The sequence below is a fragment of the Saimiri boliviensis genome, chromosome 8, assembly GCF_048565385.1.
Source record: "Saimiri boliviensis isolate mSaiBol1 chromosome 8, mSaiBol1.pri, whole genome shotgun sequence".
In the NCBI taxonomy this organism is placed as follows: domain Eukaryota; kingdom Metazoa; phylum Chordata; class Mammalia; order Primates; family Cebidae; genus Saimiri; species Saimiri boliviensis.
Genome location: NC_133456.1, coordinates 2,573,623 through 2,592,593, shown reverse-complemented (window position 1 = coordinate 2,592,593; position 18,971 = coordinate 2,573,623). Strand labels below are relative to the sequence as shown.

The 18,971-nt window shown below is 38.5% G+C and overlaps 1 protein-coding gene across 15 annotated transcripts in view; it reads left to right on the top strand.

Annotated features, from left to right (window-relative positions):
• Positions 1-18,971, top strand: part of ABI3BP (ABI family member 3 binding protein) — a 248,398-nt gene that overhangs the window by 223,533 nt on the left and 5,894 nt on the right. For all 15 annotated transcript variants that reach the window (XM_074403572.1, XM_074403571.1, XM_074403568.1 and 12 more), the window contains 3 exons: positions 289-357; positions 4,352-4,561; positions 8,103-8,211. In XM_074403572.1, coding sequence (XP_074259673.1) covers positions 289-357; positions 4,352-4,561; positions 8,103-8,211 — 388 coding nt within the window. The remainder of the gene's footprint in view (positions 1-288; positions 358-4,351; positions 4,562-8,102; positions 8,212-18,971) is intronic.

Sequence of the window (18,971 nt, the reverse complement as noted above, 5' to 3'; positions counted from 1 at the left end):
CTAGACTACCTAATGCTACTACTAAATCATGTCATTACCAACTACACATATCTTAATTTATTAGTACATATTAACCACTTGGTTACAAATTTTAATTCATTACTCACACTATAGAACACATCACAGCAGGACACAACTAAAGGCCTTATATTGTGGAGGAATATGTATAATTTTTAAAAAACTGCAAGCCATTTACAAGAAGAAATATTATCTTTAATCTACAACTTTTCCTTGTATTGTGAAGTTTTTTATCTTTTGCCAAAATTGTTCATTATCTTCCATTCTCAGAAAATATAACTGACTTTAGCTCAAGCCCGACAAGAGAAACTGATCCTCTTGGGAAGCCCAGATTCAAAGGTACGTATGATTGGCTGTGAATCTCACATTTGACAAGGCTATTTTTGGTAGGTGTATCAGTCAGTTACTGCTGTGTAACAAACCATAAATCTTAGCAGCCTACTATAATACTAAGAATTTATTTTTCATGTGTGCAAATCAGCAGGCTGACAGCTGATCTAGGATGTGTTTAGCTTAGTGGTTCTGCTTGTAGCAGCAGGTACAGCTGGGCCTCTTGTAGGTTGGACTCAGGTCCACCCCACATGTGTTTACTCTGATGCCCAGGCTGATGAATAACCAACAGTGACTCAGGAGAAGCCATTTTCATGACAATGCAAAATCAAGAAACGGGTGTCCAAATGCAAAACCACATTTTAAACTCCTTTTTGTATCACATTTATCGGTATCCACTGGCCAAAAAATGTCACATAGCCAAGTTCAAATCAAGGATTGGGGAAGAATATTCCTCCTATGGGCATCTAGAATAGTTCTGAACAACAATCTACTACAGTAGGAGAGATATAATATGATACAGAGCCCAGTATTTGCATTTGTCATTTTTCTCTGAAATGTAACATTTGATGAATTTTAACATAGGTATACACCCATGAGACCATCATCACAGTCAAGATAATTAACACATACATACCTTCCAAAAGTTTCGTCATGTATCTTTGCAATCGCTTTCTCTTTTTCCTCCCACTCAACCTCCAGTTCTTAGGTGACAACAGGCCTGCCATACTACAGATTAGTATGTACTTTATGAAATTTTATATAAATGAAAACATACAGTATGAACTCTGGTTGTCAAGTTTCTTTTATTGGCATAAATATTTGGAGATTCATCTATGTTGCTGCTGCATGTACATCAATAGTCCATTCCTTTTTTTTTTTTTTTTTTTTTTTGAGACGGAGTTTCGCTCTTGTTACCCAGGCTGGAGTGCAATGGCGCGATCTCGGCTCACCGCAACCTCCGCCTCCTGGGTTCAGGCAATTCTCCTGCTGCAGCCTCCTGAGTAGCTGGGATTACAGGCACGCGCCACCATGCCCAGCTAATTTTTTGTATTTTTAGTAGAGACGGGGTTTCACCATGTTGACCAGGATGGTCTCGATCTCTTGACCTCATGATCCACCCGCCTCGGCCTCCCAAAGTGCTGGGATTACAGGCTTGAGCCACCGCGCCCAGCTAGTCCATTCCTTTTTATTGCTGACAGTATTATATGGATATTCAATAATTTGTTTCTTTGGCAAACCTGTTTGTGGCATTGCTGTTTTTTTTTTTTTTTTTTACATTACTGATAAAGGTGTTATGACCATTCACGTACATATCTTTGTAAAGACATATGCTTTCACTCCTTTGGACAAATACCTAGGAGGGGGGTGGTTAAGTGACATAGGAATGTGTATGTAACATTTTAAGAGACTGTTTTCCAAAGTAGTTGTACTGTTTTACCTTCTGTCAGCAGAGATGAGAGTTCTAGGGCCTCCAAATCCTCCCCAACACTTAGTATGGTCAGTCTTTTTTATTTCAGCCATTTAAATAGGTGCGTAATGGTATCTGATTATGGTTTTAATTTGCAACCACCTAATGATTAATAACATTGAATATCTTATGTGCTTATTTGCCATCTATATATCTTTTTAGCTATTTCCAATTTTTTGGCCCATTTTTAAAAATGGAGTTGCTTGTTTACTTAATGTTGAATTTTGATAATCTGTATTTTCTGGATACAAGAACTTTTTTAGATAGAAACTTTGAAAGTCTTTTTTCCCAGGGTGTGTCTTCTAATTTTAATGACGCTCAGTATATCAATTTTAAGAGAATTCACTTTCTTTCATAGATACAGAGCTATTCAGATGAGTTTGTTTTTTTTTTTCTTTCCGGTGGTCAGGGCGGGTTGGAATTTCACTTGGTTGCCAAGGTTGGAGTGCAGTGGTGCAATCTTGACTCACTGCAACCTCCGCCTCCTGGGTTCAAGTGATTCTCCTGCCTCAGCCTCCCAAGCAGTTGAGACTATGGGTGCCTGACACCATGCCCAGCCTGTCTTTTTGTATTTTTACTAGAGACAGGGTTTCACCATGTTGGCCAGGCTGATCTCAAACTCCTGAGCGCCGTTGATCCACCAGCCTCAGCCTCCCAAAGTGCTGAGATTACAGGCATGAGCCACCATGCCCAGCCTGCATTTTATTTTGGGTATCTAGAACCTTACATTTAATATGGCTCCTGACACTGGTACGTTTAAATCTTCATCTTGCTATTTGCTTTCTATTTTACCCATGTATTATCTGTTCCTTTTCTCCTGCTTGTCAGGCTTCTTTTAGGTTGAGTATGTTACAATTTCATTTAATCTTTTTTGTTGTCTTACTAGCTGTAACTTTATTTAACTTTTTGAGTGATCGCTTTGGGGTTTATAGTATGTATCTTTAATTTATCACAACCTGATTCCAGTGATAATGCTTCACATCTAAGAATCTCACACTAGCATAGCTTTACTCCCCTCTTGGCCTTTGAACTATTATTGGCATATATTTTACTTTTACATGTTATATACATTACAGTAAGGTGTTTTTATGTTGAAACACTAAACTATTTTTGAGAGAGAAAGAATGAGAAAAATATCGTGTATGTTACTATGTGTTCACTGCCACTGTGCTGCTCATCCCTTTGGTGGCTCCAGATTTCTGTCAGCATCATTTCCTTCCCATCAGAAAGACTTCCTTTAATATTTCTTTTCATATGGGTCTGCTGGTAAAAAAAAATTCTTACAGATTTTGTATGTCTAGAAGAAGTGTTTTGCTTTTAAGGTATTGTCACTAGTGGTTAAATTCTAAATGATGTCTTTTATTTCAGTATTTGAAGGTGCCGTTCCAATGCCTCTCGCTTGCATTCTTTCTAGTAAGAAATCTGCCACAGTCCTATCCTTGTTGTTCTGTATATGACATGTCCTTTTTTTCCCCGCCTCCTTTAAGGACTTTCTCTTTCTCACTAGTTTTGGGAAACATGATTATGATCGGCATAGAGTTTTCTACATTTTTGTTGCTCCTAGGTATCTTTGAGCTTTTTGGATGTATGGGTTTTAAAAGTCTTACATTTGGGAGATTTGGGATCATTCTTTCTTAAATTATTTTTTCTCCCCACCCCTTCTTTACATCAGGTACTCCAATTACATGTACATGAGACCACCAGAAATTGTCCTACATCTCAATGATGTTCACTGCTTTTTCGTTTGTATCTTCTCGCCCTCTTTTTGGATAGTTTTTATTGCTATGTCTTCGAGTTCACTAATCATTTATTCTGCAGTATCCTATAGGTATTAATTCTGTCCCATGTCTTTTGCATCTTCTATCTTGTAGCTTTCATCTCTAGAAATTTGATTTGGGTCTTTTTAAATATCATACACGTCTTTACTAACTTTTTGAACATGTAGATTATAGCAATAATGATAATTCTCTGATTATTCTAACATCTATGCAAGTTCTACATTGGTTTCAAATGATTTTTTTCCTCCTTATTATAGGTAATATTTTCCTATGAATTACACCTGTTAGGTGCTAGGTTTTTTTTTTTTTTTTTAATTCCTAGCATATTCTTGAGTTTTCTTCTGGGATACAATAAAATACTTGAAGTTACTTGATTTTTTTCAGTGTGTTTTTTAAAATTTATTGGGTGGGACCAGAACTGTGTTTAGTATAGAGCTAATTATTTTCCACTACTGAGGTAAGACCTAGTGCCCCATAAATTATGAGTTTAAACCATGATTAAGGGGATCAAATTACTTCCAGATATTAGCATAAGCTAAACCTATTTAGTAAGTAAACCAACACCACCCTATATCATGTGTCTCAGAGGCAAGATTTTGAATTTTCCCAATTTGAACCATCTACATCATGGCTTTCAACCAACTGCTTATAATACGGGACTAAATGTCTTCAAATTAATTGTATTTATGAGCTCACTTCCATCTTCTTCACAAGTTTCAAAAATGTTAAATGTCAAGGGTCCTCTCTCTCGTAGGTCCTCATGTGCGATACATCCAAAAGCCTGACAGCAGTCCCTGCTCCATTACTGACTCCGTCAAACGGTTCCCCAAAGAGGAGGCCACAGAGGGGAATGCCACCAGCCCACCCCAGAACCCACCCACCAACCTCACTGTGGTCACCGTGGAAGGATGCCCCTCGTTTGTCATCTTGGACTGGGAAAAGCCACTGAATGACACTGTCACTGGTAAGATCATGGCATGAGGACTGTTGCGGTGGGAAGCTTTGATAACAGGATACCCTGGGAGTTGGGTGCCCTGGGTCAGTGGTGACATGTGAAGCATATCTGGGGAGGAGCCAGACTAGCAGTTTTGCTGTCTTGAAGGTGTATGATTGTCAACAGTGTCATAGGACGAGAAAAGATCCTCGTTGTCCTTGTTAGGGGCTCCCTATTAATTTAGTAGATCTCTTCAAGCTGCATTCTTTCCATTTCCTCTCAAAACTCCTTTTCACACCATAAAGAAGCAGCTAGTCTTTCATCACCCAGAAAATTACAGAAAACACATGAGTTACCATTGCTGATTAATATTAAACTAATTTTTCTTTCACCAACCCAATTTCTAATTGACCTAGAACTTTCTAGTAGGCTAAAGGTGACTTCAAGTGACTTAGGATAAATAAAAATAAAAATTCTATTCCTGATTAATTTGCTGCTCATCTTAAGAAATGTTGATTCCGTTACCACCCACCAGTTCTTCTAAAAATGATTACGAAAACTAGGAAACCGTGAGACACTCTTTGAATTTGTTATACAACAGTTTGATTCTCCGTAACAAAGAGGATAGTCAAACCAGAGGAGGAAGAAACAAGACTAGCAAGCTGAATCAGGTAGAGGACATAGCAAATAGCACGGTAGGTGAATTCCTGCCACCTGTCACCTGAACTGGCTTTACAAAAAGGGACTGAGATACAGTAGAGTGAACTATATTCCTCCCATGCGCTGGCTTCATTCTCTGAGTTGATGGGTACATATTCACCTCTAGTGAAGACATCCAAGTTCAGTTGCTTCTACATGTCCCTTCTATACTGAAGTAGAGAAAAGCACACCCAAAAAACTGGCCATAGCCTGGATCCTTGGGCAACTTCAAGTTGTTATCAGCATCATACATAGTCTGATAGTCCAAGAGGATGCTGACATAGATTTCAATCCCAGACGAGCTTTATATTAGATATGCAACTTGTGTATAGAATTAGCCTGTTTGAGCCTTAGTTTCCTTAGGTGTAACAATAATAATCCTTATTGTTATCAACTTATCCTGAGGAGAAAATTAAATAAGATATTTGAATATATTAGCATAAATTAGAAATTGTTAATGTTTATCAGTAGGAACGATTTTTGTAATGTTGGATTTATGAAAAGGCATTAGCACTTGAAAGCATTAAAAATTGGAAAGATATATTTATAAAGCACAAAACAAATGGATATTCAAAAGCTAGAATTCTGAAATTCTAAATGTCTTTTTAATTAGGAAGGAAGCTTCTAGATCCATTTTGAAAATTCTGATCTTCCAGAAAAATAAAATTATTATATCAGCTTTTAAAACTTGAGCCAAATGGAAGTCAGAGAAGACAGGCAATAGATGTTTCAACTAGTACTGAAAGGCAGGGCTAATATTAAGAAGAATGTCATACGGTTGATAAGAAATGTTCCAAGCCCAAGGTGCTTTTTGAAGGTGGCTGCTTTGGTGCGTAACCAACTGGAGTGTCATATAAATTGTTCTTTTGGTGATTTAGCAAGCACATGAACCTTTCCTATTGAAGTCTTAAAACTGTTAGAGTCACATTTTCAAACTACAACTCCAGGATGATAAATCATAATAGAAGCAGCATCATAATAGATACCACCCGTCGAACAAAGTACATGCAAAATACTATTGGGCACTTTCCATCTGTACCTAATTTAATCCCCACAAGCAGCACTATAAGGAGATATTATTAACATTGTACAGATGGGAAGACTGAGACCAAGGTCAAGGCAAGGGGCTTAATTTGCTGTTTCCATTAAGTCATGTGGTTTCCTTTTGTTTTTTGTTTTTTGTTTTTTTTTTTTAATCCATTTTACTTGCATGGCAAGTCCTTCCATCTTCTTCTAACAAATATCCCTTCACAGCTGATGAAAAAATATAAAATGGATTAATTCAGAATTCTCTTTCTTCCCCTCTCTCTTTCCATTCTGTTAGGAGAGCCAGCTGAGAGATAGTTTAGGATCAGAAAGTCTCAGTGACAGTACTAAATAACAATCATCAGTCCTTTAATGGCTGCAATGATTGTATCAGATCCCTGTCTTCCAGTTTAATTTTTAATTTTTGGAAGACTGGTCATACAAAATTGTTCAGAAAAAAATTATCCTCCTCTTGGGGTTTTTTAAAATATATGATTACAAATCCTCCTAAGGCCAGGCACAGTAATCCTGTACACAGTAAGGCTGTAATCCTAACACTTTGAGAAGCTGAGGCAGGCGGATCACTTGAGCTCAGGAGTTCAAGACCAGCCTGGGCAACATGGCAAATCCCTGTCTCTACAAAAAAATTAGCTGGGTGTGGTAGTGCACTACTCAGGAGGCTGAGGTGGGAGGCTAGCGTGACCCTGGGAGGTAAGGGTTGCAGCGAGCCGAGACCCTATCTCAAAAATAAATAAATAAATAAATAAATAAATAAATAAATAAATAAATAAAAATCCTCCCCAAATATAAATTGATGACTTGGGGTCTACCTGGGTTATTCTCATTTTTTATTTTATTTCCAATAGTCATCTCATGCCATTGGGCTCAGTGCTAACAGCAGAAAGCCCTAATATAACTTGCTAGATCTTTGACCGTCTTTTCACCTTATCTGATGCCCAGTACCTGCGTATTTCTTCTTATTAATGGAGCTGATTTTGAGTAGGGTTTTGTTGTTTGGTTTTTTGTTTCTTTTTAGTCCTCTCTATCATCTCATCACATGCATTAAACTCAGTCTCAAATGAGAGCAGGGAAACCAATTCACAAATGTGTAAATTGCATTCCCTTATTCTAAATTTCTTTCCCTTTTGATGAGCCCTGCAAGTTTATAGAAATGTGCCTTTAAGTGAAATTTAGGCAGACGTCTATGCAGACTTTAAGGACATTATTTTGTTTTTTAATGCAAGGAAATTAAGTGAGCATATGTAGGCAGTGGGTACAAAAACCCACTACTTCTATAGTTCAAAATAGTGAACTACAGAAAAGTAGTTTATTATTTGGTTAACATTTATTTGCTGCTGTGATACTCAAAAGAAGTTTTCTGCAGCAATATCATGTATCCAGTAGCCTTTACCCCAACTATACTGCAAACCCTGTGGAGCAGAGAACAGGTCTACGCAGGCACCGCGGCTCATACACTGCTTTCCAAAAGGGGGGCTTTGCAGCAGGGGCGGACTGTCTATCTGACTCACCTACCAAAATCAAAGGCTATGTACCCAGAGCAACCACAGGCATGGCATGGGTCTTCACCAGTTACTAGGCTTTCCTTCACCTCTGGTAAAAGAAATGCAGAAATGGTCAATGAGCAAATCCCCAAATGCTTCTGGAACCTTCATCTGCTGACCATCCCCCTATAGAAATTGCCAATGTGTAAGATCAGCATGTCTCTAGAACTTCAGTCTCAACTGGCCACTTTATGTCAGTGACTTTTTTATGCTATTAGCTTCAGGAGCGATTAAATCAGCCAAGAGATAAAGACAATCATCTGTTGGCTTTTTTCACTTTACAGAATACGAAGTTATATCCAGAGAAAATGGGTCGTTCAGTGGGAAGAACAAGTCCATTCAAATTACAAATCAGACCTTCTCCACAGTAGAAAATCTGAAACCAAACACAAGGTAAGCCACCAGTGCTATTCCAGGTAGATTCTGAGAGTGCCAAAGTTATAACCATGACAAAGGAAAGAAATGGTATCATCTCTGTCTTGAGGGAGGCTCTAGCTTCCACTGCACTCTTGGGTTTTCTATACACAGCACAGGATACCTCTGGAGTCATGTTTTGCAAATATCTGAATTATTGGTGGGTTTAAAGGAGCTGACAAGATTATCTTGTTAATTAATAGTATGGCATCTTTAAAAATTTTTTGATAACAAACGTTGATATTAACTAAACATTAGAGGAAGAAAGTCTGTGGAACAGTGACAATTGGACTGTGTATGATGTAAACTACATTTGAAGCACCAAAAAATTAAAATGTTATGCTGGAAAGGAGATGGCAAGTCTTATGCCAAAATATAGGTGAACGTTTTTAGTAAGTTAATACTTAAAATAACTACAGACTAGTCTCAGGCACAGCAGTTCCTTGCTTTGGGACCTTTCATCATGGATAAAATGAAATAGAGCTGTGACAAGAGTTACGTATCTTTAACATTGTTATATGATAACTTTTCTAAGTATCCCTATTTATTACACACTGATACCAGATTGTTCATATTGCTGTACAGTTTTGTGGGTTTTTTCAGTGTAAAAGATCCAACATTTTATTAGTTCATTTTATGATTGAAAGAAAAATAAGGGTCTTAGACATTTCTGGGAATGTAGTATGGAAGCTCCACGTTTTTTTTTTTCTCATAATGTTCACGTTGTTATCAGTTGATTGAATTGAATTGACTATTGACAGTGACACTCAAAAGAGCCTATCTTGGCTCTAACAGTAGGAAGACTCCTCTAATCTTTTTGCAGAAAAGGAAGCACCGTCTAATTCATTACAAGCAGTTCATTGTGTATAAACTGGTCCCATACTGCAAAAAGAGTACTTCTTTCACAAGCATGGAGTTTTTCTTTAACGTTCTCTATTGTAAGATATATTTGACAACTGCTGATTTTCTTAAAAGATATTTAGCCAAAATAAGCATATGTCAGTAAAAGCCCATTTAATCTTGGTTCTGTTTCTTCAGTATTTCCTTGGATTGAGAGGGGGAGAAAGCCTGTTTTTACCACAATATATTTGAGGAATGAGTAAAAGAAAAGATCACTTAATTTGGACTTTTTAATAGGTGAATTTGTGCTTATGAAACTTGGTTTTTCTCTTCAGTTTTCTTCTTTTTATTTCAGTTAATAAAAAATGACTCAAGTACAATATAGTCATTGAAAGGCACCCAGTTTCTAAATGTTCATTGTGGTTTTTTTCTGAATTGGACTGTCCTCAGATCTCACAGTGCACCTACTAGCTCATGACCTGAATGTTGAATACATTTATTCCAGTATCATTTTAAACCCAATGTGTTTGGAAAAGGTCTGCATTTCCATTCAGCTAATATTCATTAAGTATGGCTACACATATGAATAAACATGGTGGCTGCCCTTGAACCCAAGGCTGGAGGGGAGGCAGTTAATATTCCACACAACTATTCTTATGTCGAGTATTCTACGTGAAGTAGCGAGAACTCTAAAGGAAGCATGCCCAAGGTGCTATGGGATCCCAGAGCGGGAGGCGCGACAAAACGTCTGCAGAAATTAGGAAAGTCTTCCTGATGCAGGTGACACCTGGCCTGAGGCTTGCAGGAGTAGGAGGAAGGAGCTAGCCAGGTGATTGCAGGGGAAGAGAGCGTTACAATAGTACATGTCAGTACATGGAGGCCCAAAATGGCATGGTTGTGTGCAGTGAAAAATGGGTCATTTTTTCCTGAGCCTGAGTAGTGATAAGTGGATGGAGGCAGAGGAACCAGAGTGGGAAGCCAGGCTGTAGAGGGACTTAAAAGTCAGATCAGGAAATGGGGAGACCCTGAAAGGTGGTAATTGAGAGGTTGACTTGCCCCAACATTTCATTTGTGTTTTCTTTTTGGCTTTTAGTTGGAATAACCACTTTTGATATTTGAGCCTATTCATACTGAGAAACAATTGCTGGAATACATCTAACAAAAAATAACTTATTGTTAATGTCTTGGCAAGAGTGGCTTTTGGGCATCTGACTTAACTGGTGAAGTAGGTGGGGAAAAGAAATGTGTCCCAGGGCTAAGATTTCCTTTTATTCTGTAATCACAGGTCATGGAGCTCACACGTAGCTTCTGGTTGTACTTGTTGTAGGACTCATTCTAGCTGTTTCTGGAGATTGCCTCAGACAGACAGCATGGCCCTCTATCCTACCCTCATCATATATGTCTTGCTTATTGCTTTTGTCTTTCATCATTGGGCCTTCTGAGGAGGACCCCCTAAAACCTATCCTTACTTCAAGATTAGCAAACCTCAGGCAAGTCCCTGTCTAAATTTATCTTTGGGAAAAAGCAATGTTAAATCAAGTTTAGGGCCTCCTAAATCAGGATCCCATGCCTATTTTACCACTAGCACTAATTTCAGGCCATTCATGTGTCTATGTGTGGCTTAATTATATTAAGAACTTAGAATGGTTCAATGAAATCCATCAGGATATCAGAATCATTAATTTTCATATCAATGATTTAGCCAGGATTATATTGGTAGTCCCTAACTAATGGATCATGACTTAGGAGTTGTAAATAGTAGTTTAAAGTAAAGAACATTTTTCCATTTACGGAAAAATGTAACACATATGGATGTAAAGGTGCTTTCATGAACACTGTGTTTAGTCCTCAATCCATAAAACTTTACGGTGGTCGGGGAGATTCTAGCCCCCGATGAGCCTGTGAATGCATTTCATACCTCTCTTACCAGGCACGTCACATTCGTGTGTCTGTTCAACAATGAGCAAAAATGTTTGGGAAAGATTATATTGAAACCTCCATTAGAAAAAAATAATGACTTATGGAAAATAAGGTAAATTACTTCAATTAATTTGAGATTTCTGAAGCTTCAAAGTATCTGGGGAAACAAAACTAACATACCCGTTAAGTAATTGGGGGGCATAAAAAAGCATACCAAGTAAGTGTGGGATTGATACAGAAGTTCTGTGATTTAGGAACAAAAGCTTCATAGAATACCTGAGACTAGAACTTGATAAAGAATAGGACGGAAGGGGTAAGCCAGCAAGGAAACGAAAAGGAGCAACAGTATTTTTCTTTCTAATCAAATCCATACACATGATTTAGGTGAAATCCAAGTAGTTCTCCAACTTACTATTGACAGCAGAGCTACAGCCAGAGTAAGAAAGTCGTTAGTGTCCAAATAGCATGAAAAGCTTTTCTCATGCTACCTTGAGTTGTTAAGTCAAGGTTTCTTTCTGTTTTATTTCTTCTACCCAACCAAGATCCATGCTAATAAAGGACACCATAAAATAAAGAGGAAGTATGTACAGGATGTAGCCACCAGGTGGCTTTTATTAGCTGTAAAAAATAACTCTAGGCTGGGTGGGGCAGCTCACACCTGTAATCCGAGCACTTTGGGAGGTCCGGGCAGGTAGATCACCTGAGGTCAGGAGTTCAAGACCAGTGTGGCCAACATGGTAAAATCTCGTCTCTACTAAAAATACAGAAAATTAGCTGAACATGGTGGCAGGCACCTGTATAATCCCAGCTACTTGGAAGGCTGAGGCAGGAGAATCACTTGAACCTGGGAGGCAGAGGTTGCAGTGAGCCCAGATTGTACCACTGCCCTCCAGCCTGGGCAACAAGAGTGAAACTCCATCTCTCAGTCAATCAATCAATCAAGTCATATTTCAATGCTTGGGGGAAATCTTGAATCAAAATGTATGGTAAAGTTGAATTTTTAAAACAGATAAAGTTTGAATTATAGGTGTTAAAACTCCCCCGTGAAGTTCTGGAATTCCCTATTTGAATGACTGGAAGACGGATCACAGTCCGAAATAATTATTACAGCTCTGTTCTAATCCTAGGAAATACATGTAAATCATTTATGTTAGTAGCATTTTCCATCACTTGTCCTGACTGAAAAACATGAGATCTGAATTCAGATAGTAATTACTGGCTAAACTTTAGACAGAGACGTGGTGGAGTAGAGTTTCACGGTAGAACACTTAACCCAGGAGAAACAAAGCAGGGATTCGAGATCTAGAGAGTGCTTTTATTAGAAGTTCCGAATTACCACAGCCTAATCCTAAAACAGAGTGACAGTGGACTATTCCCCCACTTTTCCTTTCACAGTGTATACCAACCTTCGCCTGCCTGTTTTTATGACATACGCAGGTTTTTATCTAGTCTGCAGAAGCTCAAATAATTGTCCAAAGGACCATCCAGCCACTGTTTTGCTAACGGTAGTTTAGCTCCACACCTAGCATTAGATGTTCTTGTCAATAGAGAGCCACATGGCTGTTCTAGGGTGCTGGGTGCAGCTCCCAAGGGTGGCACAGGGGGAGCTGCCCAGACTGCCTAGCAGCTGCAGTGGTTACATATATGCACAGGGCAGGGGGTGTCATTTGTGGCGAGATGTGATTGTTTTAGTCAAATGATGCAAAAGAGATCTGTTAACACAGGCAAATGTCATCTCTTTAGGGGATCCCTCTCTCATCCCCTACTCCTAAAATAAAACGTAGATATTGGCATCCAGCCGAATCACTACTCACCTAGCCCTCCCTAATACTTACTTTCCATTTATTTCTAACCTACAAGTCCTCTTCTAACAAAAAAACAAGTACTGTATGTTCTAAGTGGGAGCCAAATGAGAACACAGGGACATAAAGGAGGGAACAGAAACAGGCCCACTGGAGGGTGAGAGAAGGGAAAGGAGCAGACAAATCAACTATTGTGAGTGCTAGGCTTTATACCCGGCTGACAAAATAATCCATACAATGAACCCCGTGACACAAGTTTACCTATATAACAAACTTGCACATGTACACCTGAACCTAAAACAAAAGTTAAAAAAAAAATCCTACCATACAATTACCCAAGAACACCAATCCTCTGTCTCCTTAGGCAACGTGTGGCTCTTGTTAAACTACGACAAAAATATTAAGAGCCTCTCCTATCTAGAGCAAACCACTTTGAAAAGACCACTATGATTAGCTTTAGTTCTGTGACTAGAGGAGCTGATATGTCTTAATAAGTCTTAGACCACTACTTATAGGGACAGTGAGTGTGGATTATTGATCTCTTCCATCTCCTCCAGCTCTAAAATGATATAATTCTGTGATATTCAAAGCCACGCATGGAGTCAAAGAACTGAAACTGAAAATTAAACTAAAACCTAGGTCAATCCCAGTAAGTAGAATTGTCCCAGTAAACTTTTTTACTTTAAATCTCTGTCTACAGTCTGCAATTTGTTTTCAGATGAATTGTTTTTAGCACACACTTTGATAATCCATTGATGGACTGAGTTCTTCCTGATGAACTGGCTGGGCAAATGGAGGGACACAATGAACTGCACATTGAAAAAAAAGCCCTTTAATCCTACTCTTCTCTTCCAATGAGTTCACTTCTCTCCCTACTTTACTGAAAAATTTATGAATCCACGGTGTGTGCCAGACTTACATGTGGTCTAACAATTTCCTATGGAAAATGTACTGTCTGGTAATTAAGATAAATCAAATTCACCTAATCTGCTCAAGTACTTTTCTTGACCTCTGGCTTGGGAGGATTTTGAAGAATAATTCTTCCTCTAGGAGTGAAACCTACCAAAGTATCCTATAGCTGGCAGCAATGATAGTTTGGGACTGTTGTTTTTGTGGATTTAATAAAATGTTGGCACTGGTTAGCTGGAACAGAGGCAGCAACTTCTTATACACTGTCAACTGGCTGAATGATGCAGGCATGTGGAATAGCCATTATATCCTTTTCACAGTGTTTCTGCAAAATTCTGATCTCTGTATATTCTGTATTAACTTTTCAACATCTCTTCTTATGGGCCTTGTAGAAAGGAGTACAAGAAGCTGCTCAAGAGTCAGGTATTTTATTTAGCTTGTGGTAGGTGCGGGTGGCAGAAGAGCAATTCCTTCTTTGTTGAGGAAGAAAGAGATTGCTCCGTTTGGCAACTTTTCATTGAGCAAAAGCACAGCTCTTTAACAGTACATGACGCCACTAGTCTATAAAGAGAATTCTTCCCTCTCGTACCACTATACAGTTTTTATGACGCTTTCTTTGCACTCTTTGGTATTGAGGGCGGGAGTGGGGGAAAGTAGCAACGGGACTACAGAATCAGTGCAGCCCGACCTGGGATTGTGTCCCCACAGAAATAGGGGAACACCAAAAAACACTGCTTATGGCATAACAGGCAGCTGGTTCATGATCCTACGACTGCTGATACCCTAGCCTTTTTTGACTTCTAAGTGCACGCTTGGCTCTTCCCTCTTGCTCCTTGTCTGTGTTCCCAGATCTGTACAATGACTTTACCTGTGGCAGGTATCCAGAAATGCTTACCATAATCCTTCAATGTCCCTGGAGTTAAGCTTACCCAAACTGATTGATTAGATTCTCCTTTCCCATGTCGAGCAGGCTTTACTCTTTTTTATTTCTTATTTTTTTCTTATTTGGCTTTTCCATGTATCTCCCTCTGACTAAATCCTCACCTGAATGGAGATCAAATATTTCAAGACTACACTAGGGGTAAAGATCGGCCAGCTAAACAACCCCAACCAACAAGCAGCTACAGGGCGGACTTTCTATATAAAAAGCAGTTTGCTTGAGGCTTGTTAAGACTTTTGTTAGAATGAAAAGCAACTTTTTAAACTAGTAAGGAGTGCGTAACTGAAAAGTTTATCAAATAATGAAAACTTCAGTTTTAATTGTAGGCAAAAGTAGAAGGAAAAGGTGATAGAAAGGGTAGAAAGAGGGTGGGGACGACAGGTGTCTGCCCGGGCCAGATCTGAAGGTTGCCCTTGAGGACGTTACCACCACGTCCACTGCAGAAGAAATCGGTCCGAGGCTAGAATCCCGCAGGTTGGCGGTTCTGTCTCTTAACAGTTTTGCTCATGAACCAGAGATCACACTTTTGAAACCTTCCTTTTTCACTTCTCAGTGAACTGATGTACTTCTTTTGTTCTCACACTGATTTTTACAGCTGCTCTCAAACTGTTGGTGTCAAACCCGCTATTATGCTGCTCTTCTGAAGTGATGCTTTGCAGTGCTTTTTGGACCCAGTAATTAATGTATTAACATATCTTAATATAACATTTCTTTTCTTGGCCTATGGATCTATGTTGATGGCATGCAGAAACGTTTACCTGTTAAATTTTTGATCTTCCCAATAACCCGTGGGCTATGCTCTTATTATAACCTTCAGAAGCCAAAACCAAATTTATGTGGCCATTAAGGACTGTCAAATTTCCTAGTAATATAAAATATTTTTTTAAATTCTGAATATAAACATAATGGCCGGGCACGGTGGCTCACACCTGTAATCCCAGCACTTTGGGAGGCCGAGGCGGGTGGATCACGAGGTCAAGAGATCGAGACCATCCTGGTCAACATGGTGAAACCCCGTCTCTACTAAAAATACAAAAAAAAAAAAAAAAAAAAAAAAAAAAAAATTAGCTGGGCATGGTGGCGCATGCCTGTAATCCCAGCTACTCAGGAGGCTGAGGCAGGAGAATTGCCTGAACCCAGGAGGCGGAGGTTGTGGTGAGCCGAGATTGCACCATTGCATTCCAGCCTGGGTAACAAGAGCGAAACTCCATCTCAAAAAATAAATAAATATAAATAAATAAATAATATACTACTAGTGAATATTTATAACTACTATGTGTCAGGCACCTTGCTTTTACATGCATTCTCATTTAATCTTCACAGATACTTTTATACTCTTGTGAAGCTGTAACTACTGTAATTAATAGTAACCTCACACATAGCATTACCATTTTTATGTATGAGTAAACTGAAGCTCAGATTAAGTTACCTTGAAGTCACACATTAGTAAGCTGTGAATCTTTCCGGTTCTAGAACCCATGTATTTAATGCCCCTGGATCATGCTGCCTCCTGATGGGGATGTGTGGGGAAGATGGTTTTTGTTGGGGTTTACACCTACCTAGGTAGAACCAGGCATGGCATTCTGAGGCTTTATTCACCTGGCTTGTCCTAGAAGGGGCCAAAAGGCTTGACTGCAGTTGTCATCTGGACTGCATTCCATTTAGGTATTTATTTGATGTGGTAGGTCTTATAGTTTTCACTTTTAATCAGAAATGTACATATATTGCTTTAAAATTCAGTTACCACAAAAGCATCTCCTCCCTGTTCGTAAATTTGGTTCCCCAGATGCGAAGTTTTTTGTTTTTGAACTATTTTGCCTATTTCTTCTGTTAATTAAATCCCTATGTCTAGCCTGACCTTTTCCCAGGATGATCAAATACTCCAGGCCATCTCTCTGTTCCATTTGCTGTGTGTTTTCAATGGCAACGTCTCTTCTGCAATTCCTGCCACCTTTTGCCTGTTTTGAACCCCCCAATTCCTGCATCGCAAGTCTTCTTCCTTGTTTACTCCATTACTTTGTAGTCTTTAATGTATCTTGAGCAAAAGTTACAGAAATCAGTATTTTTGAGTCCTTACATGTTTTAAAATTTGTTCTACTTTGATATTATTGTTTAGCTGGACTTACTAGGATAAAATAAGACTTTTGAAGGAATGGTTCTATTGTTTTCTAACTTCCAGTTCTGATTCTGGATCCACTGGAATTTTCTAACTCCTGTGTTTTGGTCCTTTCTCATTCTGCTGGGCAGAGTAGGTCTTGTCAATCTAGAAACTCATCTTTCAGTACTGGGAAATTGATTACACAATTTCTAGAATAATTTTCTGTCTCCTTTCCTGTTCTCTCTTCTAGAATTCCTATTAGTTGGGTACTGTATCTTCTAGAATAATCTTCCAACTTACTTTTCTCTCACTTTTATTCATCTTTTACTTTTTGTTCTAGTATTTGTAAAATGTCCTCAACTTTATCTTCCAAAACTTCTATTTGGTTTCTTACTTCAAAGAACTTTGTTTCCTGAAATTTTAAATTTTATTTTCTGTGTACAATCAGTGAGACATTTCTCTTAGGCCCGTGATGTCAATGATCTTGTGACGAAATGTGCTTCTTCAGAAAAAATGTTACCACCACAAGTAATTTTTGTTATATAGGGTTTAATCAGACCGTAACAAAAATGTGCCTTTCAGTTCCCATGTTAAATTTAGTGCAAAATGATTTCTTTGAAACTTGTCAAGTATCACGAAACATATGGGCCAAAAAACAAAACAAAACAAAACAAAAACACGCTAAAAAAGTAGCTTACATTTGTGGCCATGCTAAAAATGGAGCTTAAGTGTACAAAACTGAAATAAAAAGACATGGAGACAATTCCAGCAGTCAGTCAGGCTCGGCCAAAGCACAGAGCTTTGGGCAACGGCCTGGAACAAACGTGGAATGCTTTGCCCATTTGAATCAAAGTCCAAATGCCTATGATTTCTTTTTTTCCATTTTCAGTTCACTATACTTCTATGGGCTTTTTGTTTTTAAGCCTCTTAACAAATATTTAATCTCTGGAAAATATTTCATGTGAAAATACCCCCATATATGTGTGATTTATGTAAATGACAGTTGTTTTTGTATCAACAGTCTCTCATTGCAAATGACAACTTTTATCAATTGTCCAGTTTACAAAATGCTGTCATTTGCGTTCTCTCATTAAAAACCCTAGGAGGAAGGGTAAGTTTTATTCCCCATTTCACAAAGTTTTAAAGCTTTGGAAAGCAAAAGCAGTAACAGTACAAGGGTTTTGAGCCTCACTGTTCTCAAATGAAAATTAAGACGTATCTCATCGGGGTTTGCATGTGTTGTATTGCTTTATATATGCAGAATGACTAATACATCCGATACATAGTAAGCATTCACAAAATGGCTGCCGTTGTTGTAGCATCAGAATCTGTTGTCTTAGACTAGATGTGTTAATGCAGTACCTCAGTGATCAAGAAACTTGAGTCTTTTTTTGATCACTTAGTACCAGCTATACTAAACAGACGGCTGTCATCCTCCTGTTTTTCACTCGTTTATAAGATACCTATCTTTTGTACATTCTGCATTCTTACAAACTTCTCAAAGACAAAAATTCTGTATTTCCCAAAAGCTTTGAACAAATCTGAGACTCTCAAAATATTACTGGCTGACTCAGGTTGATTTTTGAATTCAAAGTTCTTTCACGACCAAGTCCGCTTGCTGCTGAAAGGAAATCTTAATTTCAGGCAAATGGCAAATTGCTTTACTATTTCAATTTCATTAAAGGATTTGCTTTGTTTACGTACTTTATGAAAAAGTATTGCTAAATACTGCACAATAATATGATGAATAATTCTTAAGGATACAGTCAAAGGGACTTACAATTCCCAAGGGACCTAGGGTCATTTGGGGGGTTGTTTTAACAAAATTTAGGGACTGGCCAATATGAATCTGGTGTTATCGAGAGAGAAATGTCTGTGTTTGTGTTCCTGCTCTTCACAAGGCAACACTATCATGCACCTTTTCTGGGGACAACAGCATCCTGTAATCCACAGAAGACCCAAGTTCCAAGAATACAACTATGAAGTCCTTGCAAAGAAACATTTAGGTGTATCCATTCCCATAGCTTAGTCTACAGTTAAATAGACTATAGCTTAGAATAGTAGTTCTCAAACATCAGTGGCCGCATGACTCACCTAGGGAGGTTATAAATTCTGACCTGAATCTCCTCAAAAATTGATTCCATACCTACAGCAGGAAAAGAAATCTGCAGATTAACACACTTTCACCACCGCCACCCTGTCATGTGATTCTGACATAAGTCGTTCAAGC